Source organism: Astyanax mexicanus, chromosome 1 (genome assembly GCF_023375975.1).
Source record: "Astyanax mexicanus isolate ESR-SI-001 chromosome 1, AstMex3_surface, whole genome shotgun sequence".
Classification (NCBI taxonomy): Eukaryota; Metazoa; Chordata; class Actinopteri; order Characiformes; family Acestrorhamphidae; genus Astyanax; species Astyanax mexicanus.
The window spans coordinates 74,999,490-75,017,552 of NC_064408.1; the positions used below are offsets into that span (position 1 = coordinate 74,999,490).

General features: G+C 36.4%; 1 protein-coding gene across 12 annotated transcripts; it reads right to left on the reverse strand.

Moving 5' to 3' along the window:
- Positions 1-60: 60 nt before the first annotated feature.
- Positions 61-17,761, reverse strand: cep43 (centrosomal protein 43). 12 transcript variants are annotated; one of them, XM_049483199.1, is made up of 22 exons: positions 17,595-17,760; positions 17,209-17,444; positions 16,671-16,724; positions 15,915-15,969; positions 15,741-15,829; positions 13,890-14,027; positions 13,776-13,802; positions 13,002-13,058; positions 12,810-12,880; positions 12,340-12,401; positions 12,133-12,194; positions 11,814-11,894; positions 10,124-10,186; positions 6,815-7,035; positions 6,405-6,479; positions 6,081-6,158; positions 3,568-3,657; positions 3,308-3,435; positions 2,257-2,322; positions 729-762; positions 541-628; positions 61-238 (listed from the first exon to the last, which is right to left on the reverse strand). In XM_049483199.1, exons 2-22 carry the CDS (start codon positions 17,410-17,412, stop codon positions 161-163), a joined length of 1,821 nt encoding a protein of 606 aa, XP_049339156.1. In that variant the 5' UTR covers positions 17,413-17,444; positions 17,595-17,760; the 3' UTR covers positions 61-160. The 12 variants fall into 12 exon arrangements, with proteins under 12 accessions (XP_049339156.1, XP_022541727.1, XP_049339160.1 ...); XM_022686006.2 differs by having other exon boundaries at positions 6,405-6,482; positions 17,595-17,757; XM_049483200.1 differs by lacking the exon at positions 61-238 and adding an exon at positions 303-441 and having other exon boundaries at positions 6,405-6,482; positions 17,595-17,761.
- Positions 17,762-18,063: the final 302 nt, after the last annotated feature.

Here is an 18,063-nt window from a genome sequence, read left to right on the forward strand (position 1 = left end):
GCAAAATCTAAACCTCCACCCCATAAACATAAATGCAACAATAAACCACATTAGGGGAACTCGAGGCTGAACAGTAGAGTTTTAATAGGAACTGCTGACACAATTCATTTATACAATTACATCCCGAAACACATAAAACACACGAGCGGCTGTCGTGCAGTCACGCCACATCTTCCATGTAGTCTGCAGCACCTTGACTCAGCTGAGACAAACTCAGGTCCTGAGTGATCTCGTCCAGCTGCAGAAAGAGAGGCAGAGAAGCAGGGAATAAGTCAGCTTTACCTTTACTGACGGCAGGTAAAATTATTTTACAGAGAATCATTTGTTTGAGATGCTGAGAAATGACTTGGCACACTGACAGCTTTTTTCATGCCTGGGTATTTAGAGTTGCTTCCTCCTTCAGGATAAGACCCTTCCTCATCAGCATCTCAATCTAACTTCCTGCTTGCAGCACAACATGCAATGTCTCCGGTAAGCCAGTTTACCTAAGAAAATTTGAGTCAGCGTAAAAAGTATACTTTAAAAAACTGCGCCAGTTACCTTGTCGCTGAAATCAGGTCCCTCGATGGAGACTTCCTCAATCTCTTCACCGATGCTCACCTCGCTCTTAGAGTTATCTGATCGATGGCTGTAGGCGAGGAGATGATGTTAACAAACACACTGCCAAAGATTCAAATACTGATAAGCAGGTTCATGCCCGAGGGCATGTTAAATAGAGCAAAATTCACCTGTTAAAGTCGTCGTCATAGTCGAGGTCTTCATCTGTGGAGATAATGAGCGTTTAATTATCACCAGACTCCTTTGTTTCATTGAAATGCCATATTGCTGTTTTTTTTCTGAAAAGCTCTAGTGTGCAGTATTGATCATGTCTAGCCTTTTTTTTATTCTTTTGTTCATGAAAAGAAGAAAAAAAAATGTTTGTGTACTTAAAAAAAAAAGTAATTGCTGCAGTGGCTTCCAAAAGTATTCATACTCCTTGAAATTTTTACATTTTGTTCCATTACAACCACAGACTTACAATGTATTTTATTGAGATTTTAAGTGATAGACAAACACAAAGTGGAATTAAAATAATACACGGTTTTCAAACATTTTAAATGAATACAAATCTGAAAAACCCTTTTACTTTGAAACACCTAAATAAAATCCAGTGCAGTCAATCGCTTTCCAAACCAATGAATAAGTTAATAGAGTGCAACTGTGTCTCAGTATAAATACAGCTGTTCTGTTCTGGCCTCAGTGGTTTATTAGAGAACACTAGCAAACAAACTAAATCATTATGACCTAGCAACTCACCAGACAGGTCAGAGATAACGTTGTGGAGATGTTTAAAGCAGGGTTATGTTATAAAAACATATCCCAAGCTTTAAGCATCTCAAAGAGCAGTGTTCAATTCATCATCCAAAAATGGAAAATGTATTCTACAACTGCAAACCTACCAAGACATGGCCAACCACACAAACTGACAAATCCAGCAAAAAGAGGACTGGTCAGAGAAGAAGCCAAGAGGTTAAAAAGACATTATCATCAATACATTAAACATTCATGTGATGCACATTAGACGCAGCAAACATGTGGAAGAAGGTGCTGTGGTCAGATCAGACTGATGTTGAACTTTTTTGAACCCACCATCCTCACTGTGAAACATGGTGTTGGCAGCATCATGCTGTGGGGTGCTACTTTGTTTTGGTTCATCATTTAAAACCTCAATAAAATACATTTAAATTTGTGATTGTAAGGTGATAAAATGTGAAAAAGTTCAACAAGTATTAATACTTTTACAAGCCACTGTATGTATCCACAGAGTAACTCAGTACCAAAGCCACTCTCCATTCCTCATGCTTCCCCATGTGTTTAGCATTATACCTAGCGCCTACATTTCTCCTTCATCTGTTGTAGGTTGATGTTTAATTCATTTGTTCAAAATACTGTTCTTCAACTCATCTGGTTTATATTTGTGCTGCTTCAAAAAGAAAATACAGTCAGAATTTTCTTTTCTCTGTGCTTTCACATGCTATTATTTAATCTCTTTATAGATTATTTGCTGTTATCACCTGCTTTTGCTTTAACTGACTTGTTCACTATCACTGTTCACTTATGTAGGTGCAGAATTCAGGATATGGTTAAACTACATAAAAAAATGCAAGTTTAATTCCCAATTTTACTGCACCTAAACCAGCAAAAATACAGGAAAGATCCAGGGATCACTGTGCATCATAATGTTTACCAATGTTATGAAGGAGCAAGGTATCTCACCTGGAAGAGGAGAAGCCGTTTTCTCTTTAAAATCCTGAAGACCCTTTTCTTTGGAATAAGACGTACCTGGAAAATAACAAATTAGATCTCCACAACTACATATATATGCATGCCACCACATTGGATTTATATATATTTCCACAGCTATATATAAACACAAAATGCAGTTTTTAAAAAGGTTATAGTTTTTAAGGGAGGAAAAAAATTAACAAAATGAACCCGTGTGAAAAAGTGTTTGCCCCCCCAGTTAAAACATAACTTAACTGTGGTTTATGAGACCTTAGTTCAATTTCTCTAGCTACACCCAGGCCTGATTACTGCCACACCTGTTCTCAATCAAAAAAATCACTTAAATAGTACCTGCTTGACAAAGTGAAGTAAACCAAAATATACTCAAAATCTAGACATCATGCCATTATCCAAATAAATTCAGGAACAAATAGGAAAGAAACTAGTTGAGATCTATCCGTTTGGAAAAGGTCCAGCCATCTGTTCATGACCTCAAGCTGAAAGGAACTTGGGTTCTGCAGCAGGACAATGATCCAAAACACACCAGTGAATGACTGAAGAAAAACAAAGTAAAGTCTTTCCAGTGGCCTAGTTAAAGTCCTCGCCTGAATCCTATTGAGATGCCGTGGCGTGACCTTAAAAAGGCCGTTCATGCTCAAAAACCTGCCAATGTGGTGGAAGATGAGTGGACCAAAATTCCTCGAAAGCGCTGTGAAAGAATCTATGTTAGTTACCGCAAACGTTTGATTGCATTTGTCGCTGCTAAGAGGGACCCAACCAGTTACATAAGGTCATTTTCACACAGGGCCACACACACAGGTTCGAATTTTGTTTTTCTCCCTTAATAATAAAAACCTTTATTTAAAATTGGATTTTCTGTTTACTTGTGTTGTCTTTGACTTCAATTTGTTTGATGATCCGACACATTTAAAAGTGACAAACATGCAAAAAAAATTGATGGGGGCAAACAATTTATATATGCATGCCACCACACTTTAGGTTTATAAATGAGTACAATCACTAGTGTATTGCACAATCGTACCACTTTTACTGGAGACAGGGTCTCTTTGGCTGTTTTCTGCAGAGAGGGATCCGCCCCCACTTTTCAACAGAGGGATGTCTGATAAGGAGGAGGGAGTTTTTCCAGCGACTTTTGTGGAATCTGCTCTCCTAGGGTAAAGAGAAATGAAAGGCACTTATTGGAGCTGATCTGCATAGCAGTTATAATTGAATTCAAGTCACACAAAAGAGAGTGGAGCAGCAGAACGAGAAAGATGGCAGGAAGAGCAGAGCAGAGCTCACCTGGGCTCAGAGTCAGGGCTGCGCTTGTTCTCGTGGCCTGAGAACACGTCGTCTCCATCACCCTCAGTGTCGCTGCCAATAGCAGACAGACTGAGCCCAGATAGAGAGTGCATCCACCCACGCACGCACACACATACAAACACATACGCACGCACCCAGAGAGGAGAAGACAGCGGGGGGAAACAGCTTTGAGATTGACAACATAGGCAAACATGCAGAACGGGAAGAACATGTTAAAGGTTGAGAGAAAACCACAATGAATGAAGTCTCTGAGCTTGTCCAGTTAATAGTTAACCACCACACAATGCCTGACCACACTAATACAGATACTGTTCTCAAACACTGAATGCTGTTATCATGTCAAAGGCTTCCATCCACATTTTTTGACAGCGTTTTCAGCAACGTTTTCCAACCACATGTACGTGCCTTTTTACCTGACCTTGCAGTTTTGTGGTCTGCGGCAGATAAGATGGCTAAGCTAAGGAAACAATTCTGCAAACACACTGTAATGGCATGGAGTGTGCATCACTCTGTACTACAACAGAGAATGCAAGGATGCAAGGTGCTTTTTTTTATATGTTTTATGCAGAACTTGGGTGTATATTGAACACTGCTAACGTACTGGGGTAAAAGCCAGAAGCCTCATTTATTTAACTTCCCGTACGTTTTAGCTATTATGTAGAAATTATTGATTTCTACAACAAAGTATTTAATCAAACATTTTTCTAATAAAAATAAAATAGTGGGTGCACATTCATAATAGATTTCTTTATAAGCTTTTAATGTCAAAGACATTTAGTCATGTTTGGGTCTTGACTGTGGTGTGCTCTGTAAAAGTTTTGATCAGCTCCCATAATGTTGAGCCTTCACACTCCAAAGTATGAATTAAAAAAGTTTACACTGAAGTGAAAGTGAAGCCTAATCCTTTCTAAGGTCTAAACTCTCAAAGAAATAAAAATATGAAGGAACTGAAACATGAAATAATTCTTTTAGTGCTGTTTATCTGATGGAGACAGCATTGGTAGTCTACCAGGTCTTGCATGACTGTTGAGGGTCCCATTTGAATTTCTATTTTAATCTTTTAAACCATTTTCTTCCTCCGGTTTTAGAAACTCTAAATAGATCACCACATATTTCATCTAATCTTTGCAGAATAATCTTCTGACACATGAATAACCTATAATAAATGGTCTAGGTCAGCACTGCAATGTAATAAATGAAGGGCGGCCTACTGTTTTACCCTGTTTACACCTGGTCATGAATGTCAGGAAAACATTATTTTAGTTATCTGAAAAAGGCAAACCACATAGATTGAAAATTTAAATACACCCAGGACATATTTAAAATGGATACAAATCAGATCACTCAAACCACAAGAGGTGATCTGAGACTAGGGGTGTGCCATATCATATGGTACGAAATAATATTGACAACATTTTTATATGATATTATACCCTGAAATATCGTGCCCACCCATAATTATCACATCAGGATACTACTTTTTTGCTGTTTTAGCAAAAGATAAATTCACACTTCTCTCATTTCCCATTATATATTATATAGATTATATTTATTATATTTGTCCAGTATCATTTATTTTACTTTAATCCTGGATATATGGAGATAATTGGAGTGCATTATTAGTATCATGACATTTTGGACCATTGACTTCTGTTACAAATCTGACAAAATTCTTGTATTTTTTAATATTTCAGTTACGGTTGTGCCATATATTATATCATATGCAATAATAACATTTAATTTTCATTTTGTAGCAGTCGTGTATTCTCAAAATATATATTTTTTTAATCAGTGTTTTGTCATATCGCAAAGAGTATAGTTATCACGAAAATACCATCAAATATCGTGATACTACTTTAGGGCCATATTGCCCACCCTTATCTGAGTCATATTTACGACACATGCTACAGCACTGTAAACACAACCAGTAACCAAAACACCAGTAGTAATTGTTATGTAACAAGGGGAATTACATATTCTGTTCCACACAGTGTAATCAAATTTCACTCTTATTAACTGGAGACCATTTTGACTACCTACTAGAGCACATGCATGTAGATAAAAAAATTAATGACCAGGTGTAAACCAGGTCTATGTTTAGTGGTAATAGAATGATATCATCTCCATTCAATCGTCTGTAATAGTGCAAATACTGTAAAGGGGTATATAGATCTCAGTAGAAGTGATACCAGCCTTATAATGCAAAGACAGCACTGTCATATCTATCTGGCACTGAAGTGCTTTTCCAAAGAAAAACCCTTTAGTGGTCAAAAGCACAAATCTAATGTGGATGGAAGACTAAAATACAGGAAATACTGAAGCCTCGACTTAAACATGATCAGTTAAGATGGAACGTTATCAACTGATACAGTCTAAATGCGGTTATGGTAAGTCCATGGCACCAAAGGGCCAGAGAGCCTGGTTTTTGCAGCCATGGGTAAGATGGTTGCTGTGGGCTTTAATGGCAGAGTGATCACTCCATGCACACTCACTCATTGAGGCTAGTACCCCTCCTTATTTGGGAGAAGGACGGCCCTGCCAGGCTCTCCTCCCTCTGCAGGTGCTGACTCCTTACAGGACCAGGGAAGAAAGCAGAGATACACGACAGTGACAGAATGAGAAAGACAGATACAGGGGGAGGAACAAAAAGCAAAAGGAAGAAAGTACACAAAAGCGCCTGCTTCATTTGACTGGAGCTCCCCAAAGCATCCTTCATCACAGGTCAGTCTGAAGGTCTGGCCAGCAGTGTTTAAAGGGAGATAGTGACTTGCAATAAAACTAATCCAAAACACCCTGAGAGAAAAGAAAGTACTTACTCTTTCTGACTAGAGCTCTTTTGAGAAAGATCCGAGTAAAGCCCTGAGTAAGGCTTATCTCTTGTAGAGGGTAAACTACTGTTTCCACATGCAGTGATAAAACAAAAACATAAAAATAAAAGAAGAGAGAAGAATGTACACATGAGAAAGCAAATTATTTATATCTGGCCTCTGAGAATACAAAAACAAACTCCATTTATTGTTTTATTTATTTATTTATTCTGATTAAATAATAATAATAAAAAATTATCTAAAATTAAATCTGTCCCTAAATTTTTACTAATTAAAGTCTGATGTTCTCCTGATAAAACTAAGGGCCAGTAGAATGTGAGTTTTTATATATATATATATATACACACACACAGTTATAAATCTATAAATATATATATATAATATTTGCACTAACTTACCAGCCATAAGTCTTCTGAGGCTTTGGAAGCGGGTCGTCAAAGAAAGAATCTCCTTCCTCATCGTCGTCCTCCAGGCCCAAGTCCAGTGGTCTCCTCATGGCCGTGGGGTCTTTCCTGCTGGCTGCAAGCACCTCGCTGGTTATACTGGGTACCTGCTGCACAAAAGCTCTGCTCTTCTGGGAACCCAGTGGCTCACTATGATTCAGTGACAGCTCTCCAGCCTGTATGAAGGGAATTACGACAACATTATACCATATGATACAGGCATATTTTCTTATTAATGTATTAATTGCATTCATGTACTGCCGTGCATTGATATTTAGTGATTTATAAAGCACTTTAAATTAATAAAGCTTAAGAAATATTAGGCATGACAAAAAGGCTATGTTAACAGTTAAGAGACGTGGGTGAAAAACATTATTATGTGAAAATTTCAGAAATTTAAATGAAACAAAAGGGTGTTAAAAAGACAACGTGGCATTCTCAAGTAAAACGGCATCCTGACATTTAGCACTTTTTTTCGGCATTTTTACGGACATCTCATTGTAATGAAACACTGACATCAGTTACAAGAACAGTGGGCTGTGCAAAAGTCATTTCCGAAATTGGCCCACATAAAATGTCCAGCTATGAGCAACAAAGACATACAGTTAAAGTGAAAGATAAAGGAACGCCAGCACAACGACAAGTGCAACATTTACTTGAGATGCAAACAACAATGACCATTAATAATAGATTATTAGTGCTATATAAATAAGAAAAATAAATACATTAAAATAAAAAGCATGCTGCTTCAAAGCAAAGAGTGTTAGATAATTATGTTGTGTTAGAATAGATTTCCAGGGTGTTCAGCTGCAGGAAAAAAAAAACAAGTGAACAAATTAAATGCTTAAATAAGTGAATGGCAAAATTAGGGCTGCACAATTCTAAAATAATAAAAAAAAAAATTGAAGACTATTATGATTTGTTTTGTTCTGTAAATATATTTGTAAAAACAGAGAACACATTTAACTGCAAGAGTGAAACTCTTCACGCGAGTTCAGCAGAGTCTGTTCCAAGCAAATGCTTTACTTTTGCTTGGTAGACAAGGCGTCCTACAAATCAGACATCACCAAATCTCCCCGGAGACCTACTTTCAAGCAGGGTTTAGCTCTAACCCTTATTCACAACACCTGATAAAGACCAAAAAAGCAACAAAGCCTTCAGAAGCCCCTGAACTGGATCAAACTGGAGGTTTGTTCAATTTAGGTTGGAGGTGACACACACAAGAAGGTATTTCTATCCTCGGGGGGGAAACTGGTTACTACAGTGTTGCTACTTCTCACAGGTACACATGTAGTTTAAAGATATAGAAACCACAGAAAGCATGCTATATAGAGATAACACTGATCCGACAATGACTCATATGCTGAGATAAATCTAGCTAGAACTATCACAAATGTTTCATAGTATAACACAATGTGAAGTGATTATGGCTGCAGGTATTATTCAATGCAATTTGGTACTGTAGCCGGTAAAATACTAAAATACTGGTCTAGTCTTTAAAAATAGTACACTTCTGTGCTTTGGCCAAACAGGATACACACATGCTCTGTGGTTTTAACAAGCTAAATAAGAATTTGTTTCTAGTTTCAAGCAGTGTTTAGACTGCACCCCATGACAACAATGAACCTTTCTCAGCAAAGTCTAGTTGTGGATAAGAACGGTCTTTTTCTTTTGCCATTTCCTGGTGGCTGCTGAGTCACAAAACACACACACCACTTTGTTTCACAAAGTGCACTGTTGTTAATGCGCCATTGTGGCATTTCCCTCTTACTACAAGACGAGGTTTAATATCATGCAACAAAAAATGGCAAATGATAAACATGAACTACAGTTGCATTTCGTTTAATTATTTGCATAAATAAGGGGATGCTGGGAGCTCTTTGGAGAAGTAAGGGGACTGCAAGGGGGCTGCAACTGCAGTTAAATGAGAACTCTCTTGTAAAATTGACTTGGGTGTAGTAAAACATGATATAGAGTACCACCCTTTGTTAAATAGACCACCTCCATTCTCCCACAGCTTTCTGAGATACAGCAACTTTGTGCAGTTTGTCCAATTAGGATAGAATGGGTTTTAACGGGGCATATTTTGCCCCTGCAGATAAATCGCTTTTTACACTGTTTTCCAGGCTTAAAGTAGCTCCACACTTTATTGTTAGAATCTGATGAGCCCTGAACTTTAAAAAAGCAGCATTAAGAACTGTAAAAGTGCACAAGAAGTTTATTTAAAACCACTGTTTACAACCCAAATCATAACCTACATCTCTGGGCGCCGCCATCTTAAAGTAAAGTCATGATCAGTAGAGTAACAAGCTTATGCCAGCTGAGGCTGCATCCAAGCACAGGACACATCCCACCCACGTCTTCTTCAGGTGTGCAGCATGTACTTCTATCAAATTACATGCTCTTCACTCTACTGAACATGACTTTACTTGGATGGAGGCACCCAGAGATTAGGTTACGCTACAAGTTGTAAAAAGTGTTTTTTTTAATAAATTCTTGTGCACTTTTAAAGTTCTTATTGCCTTGTTTTAAATGTCTACCAATGACATGTGGAGCAACTTTGACCCTGGATAACAGTGTTAAAAGCGATTTCTCTGCAGGGGGGAAAATATGCCCCATTAAAACCCATTCTAGCCTGTTTGGACAAACTGCACAAAATTGCTGGATCTCAGAAAGCTGTGGGAGAATGGAGGTGGTCTGTTTAACAAAGGGTGGTACTCTATATCATGTTTTACTACACCCAAGTCAATTTTACACCAGAGATTTCCTTTAATCATATACTCTAATATGAGTTGCTTGAATTATAGGATTTTAATCTGTAAAAAACAAATAAAATAAAATAAATAACAAATAAAATAAAAATCCTCCTAGTAATCCTCCCCACACCCCTGCCGACACACTCTGCCATTGGATTACTATTAATCAAACCAGCTAAGTTTAATTATGATTCATTGTGCAGCCCTATGCATAAAAACACAAATTAACAGCCAAAAAGAAAACCACTTGTTAGCATAAAATAGCTTCCTATTATTTTAAAAGACTGGGTCGTGGCTGTGGCTTAACATGTATGCATCTTTATATGGCAGCAGAATCGCATCATGTCAGCCATTCCTTGTGTGATTAGTGAGCCCACACTAACCAAGTGGATGGAACAAAAACAGTTTAAAAGACTGTAGATTTTGTTGCAGCCACACACAAATCAGCGCTAGCTAAGTGATATGTGCTGTGAGGTGTATAGCTACTGCTTCAGCTCACATGCTTTACCTGGGACCCAGGAGGCTGTTCCTGTTCTGCAATGGGCTTTATAAATCCCTTATACCTGGGTATCTGAGTACGAGAACACAGCTATCAGTCTACCTCAGTACTCTTTAACCTACATGAAAACACCTCAATTAATTAATTAATTAATTAATTTATAAATAAAACATATAGAAGTCTACAGTAAAGCCATAATGCAACCAACATTTCCAAAACATTTAAATGCAAGCACAATTCTTTTCTTGGCCTTTACTGTGATTGAATTGACTGATTTACTAATAAAGCTTTTACACAGGTACCCACCCTTAAAATCTCATACCTGTAAAACTTTTAATGATGGATAAAAATAATAATATAAATAATAATAATAAGTTATATATCTGGCAGAAATCTGGCAGTTTATATATCTGGCAGTTTCTGAATTAGTTTCTCTGATTTTGCTATTTATAAGTATATGTTCAAATAAATGAACATTGTTGTTTTATTCTATAAAATAATTAAATAATTCAAAATAAAAATACTGTAATTTAAAGCAATTATTTGCAGAACATGAGAAATGGCTGAAATAACAACAAAGATGCAGATCTTTTAGAGCTCAAATAAGGAAAAGAAAACAAGTTTATATTCATAAAGTTTTAAGAGTTCAGAAATCAATATTTGGTGGAATAACCCTGGTTTTTAATCACAGTTTTCATTCATCTTGGCATGTTCTCCTCCACCAATCTTACACACTGATTTTGGATAACTTTATGCCACTCCAGGTGCAAAAATTCAAGAAGAACAGCTTGGTTTGATGGCTTGTGATCATCCATCTTCCTCTTGATTATATTCCAGAGGTTTTCAATTCAGTAAAAATCAAAGAAACTCATCATTTTTGAAAGATCTCTTATTTTTTTCTAGAGCTGTATATTAATATATCAGTGCAAAAAGTGGACTTTTTATTTAGATAAAAATACAGTGTTAATCTCGAATAGCTATAAAAAATATAAAAAGTACTATTTTTAGGTCACAAGCTTTGATTAAAAAAAAAAAAAAATCACCTGATATATGTTTAAAGCCAAATATATACCTAAAGCAATGATGAAGCCCCTGACTCAAAGGAAAAGGGGTATTTCGAAATAAGACAGATCTGGTGTCTGTTTCTGAATATCACACCTGTCTCAGAAACGGTGTTCAGGCAGAATGAATGAAAGCATATTAAAAAGAATGCTCTAGGCAGTTATCCTCTGACCTAACCGGTATAAGGTGTTAAATGAAGGGATTTCCTTTAAACACCTTTGCTAGCTCCAGATTAAATTCAGAAGTACACAAGCAACAGGAGCAGGTCTTACAGACAGAAAACTGACATTTATATCTTTATAGGGAGAAGAAAAATGAAAATACACCCATCAATAACTGCTGTTATACAAATTCGATTCCAACAGAGAAAACGTTGTGTGTAATAAAGGCATTCTGTTTTACAGGGAAAGCCCCTTTAGCCTTTATGAGTAGAACAAAGAACAAACCTATCACAGCGAAAGATCAACTTTCTAGACATAAAAAGATCAATGATAGAGGAGTCAGAAAGCGTCGTATTTTATACACTACAACGAAGGAAAAATAAACAGCATGTAAAGCTAAAAGTAATAGACACCCAATTTCTGTTGTGTTAAAAATAATTAACAAAAATCCCTAAAAATATAAAATGATATCTTACCTTGCTGGTAGGTGATGAACTGATCCTGTCATCGATAATCTTACCCAAGGAGGGAACCGTATCGCTACCATCACTGACAACCTTAAATACAAGCAAAAAAAACACACACACACAGACAAATAAAGTAAATGCAAATGTGTGACTAAACATTAACTTGTAATGTATTGTTGTTTGATGTACTTTATTTTGCATTTGAAATGATTTTCTACTTAGATAAATGGATTAAGATATTTTCTCAGACAGTTACATACATTATGACCATAAAAAAACAAGCAAAGCTAATTTTTATTTAGTGTGTCAATTATTAAAAATGACATACCACACTTCTGCACTGAATGAATAATCGTTTGTACATTCCCAAGAAATCTTGAAAATCTATAGCTGTTCAAAGAAGAAACAGGGCAGAAAAACAACAGGAATTTAGTCAGAAAATATTAATATATTAGTAACATCAGCCAGTACTTTATGGATATGAAGCATGCATACGTGCAAAAAAAAGAAGGAACCAAACAAAATGCGTACTCACAACTATTTCTGTCTTTATCTTTGGCCTCGAGTTCATCTGTAACATATCGTTCCAGCATGCCTCTTTATTCACAAACAGGAGAAAGAAAGAAAATCAGGTTAAATAGGTTGCTGGATTTCTTTCATTGTATTTGAATTAGGATTTGCATGAATAATACAACAAATCCAAACACGGCAAAATGGCCCACCGATTAATCTAATAAAAGTTTTTTGTTAGAGAAGTAACAGCACTTCTCTGGGAATTTTTGTTACACTGTATGATGGTTGACATTCTAAGAATGCAAAAGTCATCTAAACGGCCATGGGGTGAACCACAGAGTTACTTAATTTCATAACAGGTTTAAGTGTAGGAAGTAAACACTTTCAATATGGGTAGGTGGGTGGGAAGTTAAACTGAGGTGAGTTTCAGTAACAGCCAGCATGTAGAGTTCCTGAAGTATTTGGCATGCCAAGTTCCGTCTGATTATTTACCTGCTGAAAGTGGGAAAAAGATCTGAGAAAACACCAATCACTTCTTCTTTGCTTATTCCACCACTTCTGTCCTGGGTAAAAAAAAAAACAAGGCAAAATATTGAATTTTCTAAGTATATAATTTTCTAAGTGTTTTATTGTTATTTTAACAATATTAATATTTTCCATAATCATACTGAATAATTAAATTACTTTGTCTCTGGAGTCATATTTTTTTCGTGCTTCAGCGATCTGACGAGGAGACAGCTCCTAATTCAAAAACAGTATATTAGAAAATTAAATAATAATAATAATAATAATAATAATAATAATAATTACATTTTCACAAATTATATGCATGCAGACACACACAGTTAATAAAATCATTTATACCCCTGGCCAATTTAACAAAGCGATGTCTGTACATTTGAACGCACAAAGCAGAAAAGAAATAAATACAAATAAAATTAAATAAATAAATAAATAAAATGAAAGTGTCAAGTTGAAAAGCACAAAAGTAACACAAAAAAAATGTTCACCCCAAAATGTTAATAAAAAAAAAATACACATAGAATTGTGTGTACCACCAACAAAATGTCAAAAACGTCGACTTCTGAATAAGATTGTACATTTAGAACAATTACAGAAAAACACACGTGAAGTCGAGCTGCTGTAAACTACAAAGCTGTGAATGCATAAAAGTAGGACAAAGTTGTTTTGCAAAACCTAGCTGAACAGGAAAGAACACAATCTGAACACCTTTACATTTACATCACGCATCCCTTGTGTGACCTAAATAATAAAGTTAGGGGTAAAATGTGGGGGTAAGGAAGAGATATGAATCAGCCTCTCCTACCACATCTAAAGAAGTTCAGACGTTGGCGTTATTACATGTTTGGATCTAGTCCTGATACTGTAAATCATGCCAGTGGTTACTGTACTCTGTGGGTGCACAAAATAGGTTATGGCTAGATGAAGATAACATACCTTGGGAATGTGCATTACTCGATCTCCCTGCAAAAAATGAAAGAATAAAATTATTTATACATACAAGATTTTAACTAAAATACCTGACAAAATATAATATGCAGATACGCTCACCTCAGAAAAGATGGAAGCTCTGTCCTTATGACGGCCCCTCTTTATTACCTCAAGGAGGAGAGGAGTGCTCTTATTCCCTTCTGATTCCGAGAGGCCGAGCTCTCTGAACAAACTTTCCCTACCATCGAGCCCATTTAACTGGATAAGACAAGAAATACACATACTTTTAATGACAAATGTTTAACAGAAGTATAACACATATCATTAAAATACACAAAACAATTAAAAATATATCTGAACAAAACAATAATTTTAGTTGCATTTAATTTCTATTCAAATTTATTCAAGCTATAGTAGGTCATGCACTATGTTTTCCATTGTCTATTTTCTATACTTGCTATTTTTAATTACAAATCTGGCATCTGTCTGTTATTTAGTGTCAGACTTTTCTAACAAATAGACCAATAGAAACACACCAAAATTACTTTAAAATTAATAAATAAAACTTTACACTGACTTTCCCTGAACGTTTTGCTATTTGGCTATTGTGATATATACAGCTCTGGAAAAAAGAGACCACTTAAAAATGTTGAGTTTATTACATTTTACCAAATTAAAAAACCTCTGGAATATAATCAAGAGAAAGATGAATGATCACAAGCTATCAAACCAAACTGAACTGCTTGAATTTTTGCAACAGGGGTGACAAAGTTATCCAAAAGCAGTGTGTAAGACTGTTGGAGGAGAACATGCCAAGATGCATGAAAACTGTGATTAAAAACCAGAGATATTCCACCAAATATTGATTTCTGAACTCTTAAAACTTTATGAATATGAACTTGTTATTTTGCATTATTTGAGGTCTGAAAGCTCTGCATCTTTTTTTTTATTTTAGCCATTTCTCATTGTCTGCAAATAAATGCTCTAAATGACAATATTTTCATTTGGAATTTGGGAGAAATGTTGTCTGTAGTTTATAAAATAAAATAACAATGTTCATTTTACTCAAACATAAACCTATAACTATTAAAATCTGAGAAACTGATTCAGAAACTTTTTTCCAGAGCTGTATATTCACATATATAAACATAGATCAGCCATATTATCACAATTCTAACAAATGAGGTAAATACCACCAATTATCTTACTACAATAGTACTGCTGGTTAATGGGTGTTAGAAACATTTTGGGTATTGACAGTTTTTGAAGATGATATGCTGGAAGCAAGCGATATGGGATCTGATTCATTGGGACAACAGCCAAGAGAATGTACACAACTGCAGTTTGTTATGTGTTCCTGATACCTATTAAAATGCTTCAAGTAAGGACAACCAGTGAAATAGTGATCTTCTGATAAATCAGACCAATTTGTGCCATGTTTAGATGATCAGCACTGACTGAAGCCTGCACTCATGAGTTTTATCATATTAAAGAAAAAAAAAAAAAAAAAGTCACCCCTTTCAGTCTGGCTGCTGTGGCACAGTGTTACAGCTACCCCTTGTGTCTATTTCACAAATAGATGCTGGAATACATAATGTTTCCTCAGTAAGAATGAAATTTACTATGTTTTATTAGCTGAATGAAGAACTAAGAGAAATGTTGCAGATTAAAAAAAGGCATAAATGCCTTGATGACATAAATATGCCTCAATGATGACATAAATGCCTCAATGATGACATATTGTAATGTAATATTAAACTTGTGTCTTATGCGATAGAATATTTGGAAATATCTCTTTGAACACTAAGTAGTTTAGGTGAGTTCATTGAACTATCTTAGTATATTTACTACGTTCTATTTTTAACACATTGATATTAAATAAATAAATAAATAAAAACTGTGATATACACAATATTCTGCAGTTGGTTTGAATGTTATGAGCATGGTAATAAAACAGAACATATACTGTACCGTGTTAATTTCTGGCTGAAAGACTGCAAGAGTGAAGTCTAAATTAAAGACTTGTAGGAAGTCGGTGATTAAACTGGCCACAAGGCGTCCTGCGAGAGAAGGACCCCAGTTATAAACAAGGCTAAAGCTCTGAGAAACAGTGAGGGAGAACAGCAGCCCTGCAGCTTCACTTACCATCTTTAGTGTTCAGACACTTCTTTAGATTTTCATTTACAAGTGGGGTTTTATTCTAGAGAGGACAGGAAGGAGACATTAATATCTAATACATATTACATACTCATATAACAGATGTGTTGCTACCCTATGGAAGCCTTTTCTCACCACAAAGAAAAGTAAACTGCTATCTTATTATTTTGAAAAAGTAAGACATTATTATGGAATACTTATTCACTATTTTGAAATCATGTTTTATTACTTTGAGATAGTAAGTCATTATTTTGAGATACTAACACACTGTACAGAGACAGAGGCAGGTGAGACAAAGATGCAACATTGTACAATCATTGAGGATTACTTTAGATGTAGATTTACAAATCATGAAATATTGGTGCTTTTAGAGGAATCAAACAATATCAAAATAAACCTCCGGACCTGGGAGAGAAGGCTATAGAAGAGCCAGCTATGAAAGGAGGAAAAACTACACAAATATAGCTGAAGTGGAATCCTTTATTAACCAACAGCTGCAGACATCTGTAAAACAACACGGATACAGACGAAAATAATGATATAGTATCTCAAAATAACGACTTACAATTTCAAAATAATGAGATAGTATCTGGAAATAATGAAAAATATATATATTTTTATTTTAGGTGGCAGGATGGGGCTTCCATATCACTCAGCTAGCTCTCAGTACAGAAGCTTATGATAAACAGTGATTTATAGAGAAGAGTTGAGTGAGTTAGAGTTCAGACTGCTGCTCCACTTTACCTCCACTTTATCCTGCTCTTCTAAAGCCAGAAACACCGCAGCTCGAAGCTCAGCCTGCAGAACAACACCGGCTACACTCAGATCACACTTCAGTAAACCAGAATTAACATATTTTTTATACACATTAACTTACACACGTTTACACACACACGTTTACACACACACACACACACACACACACACACACAGAAAAAACACAAACACAAACACAAACACACACACAAACACAGACATACACAGACATACACATACACATACACATACACACGTTCTTTACTAGCCCGTGTTTAGAGAAGAACTCAATCTGTGAGTTCGGGGGAGAGCTCAGTGGTTCAGGTCTTCAGGTTATCTCATAGTTACAGTTTGTTGACACTACAGTTCAGCTAGTCAGCAGGCTAACCCAGCTGTAGCTAAGCTAAGCTAACCAAAACTTTAGCTCTCACTGCTGTACTAGAGTGAACTAACGTTACCTCACTAAGAGTCAACACACAGCCTCAGTAAAACTCTCCACTATCACCAGCTGTAGCTTCAGGAGTACCTTAATCTTGTTTAAAACGCCGTTGTTTTCCAGGTTCTGGATCAGGAGGTCTCTCAGCTCCGTGTCCTCCTCCGTGGCAGACATCTTCAACCCCACTGTCATGTGACCACGCGGCGCCCTCTGCCGGCGGACTGTCTTCATTACAGCTGAGGTGAACCGGCCGGTAGTATGTGTGACGACGCCGCAGAGCCTGCCTCCTGTCATGTCATCGTGGCCGCCATATTGGAGGAGTCAACCTTACGACCCAGTGCATTTATTAGTACTAAGGAAGGTGTTTAATACACATATAAAAATCACAACTCTACCAATATTTACCCGATTTTACCACGGTTTGGTTTGTTACAAACAGCAGAGATATAATTTAGTAACAGTACAGGGCAAAATACCTGCTTAGGGCTGTCAACGTTAACGCAAGTTAATTAAATCACCAAGTTTGACCCCTACTTCCGCTGTAATCTGCCCCAGAATCTATGGCTGCGTCCAGAAACTTTTGCTACTCCTCCTCTCCTACCCCTCCTTTCCTACTCCTCCTCTCCTACCCCGGAAGAAGGTGGAGGAATCGAGGAGAGGAGAGGAGGAGGAGGAATGGAGGGAAGGAGCTGTAATTGGGGAAATGGGACAGCTGATCCCTTTTAGATAGGATGTTGACTACCGTTGAACTGAGCCAATCACAACGCTCACTTTCAGCACGTTTCATAACATTACTATCACACACAGCCAAAAATTCAGATATTCCAATAAAATCCTGTTTACTCCCAGCCGCATTTCAGAGTGTGAAGGTTCAATTAGCAGGGTAAGAGCACAGTTCTGTTCAAAATATTGCATGTACACATAAGTGCCTTAAATATTGCCTTG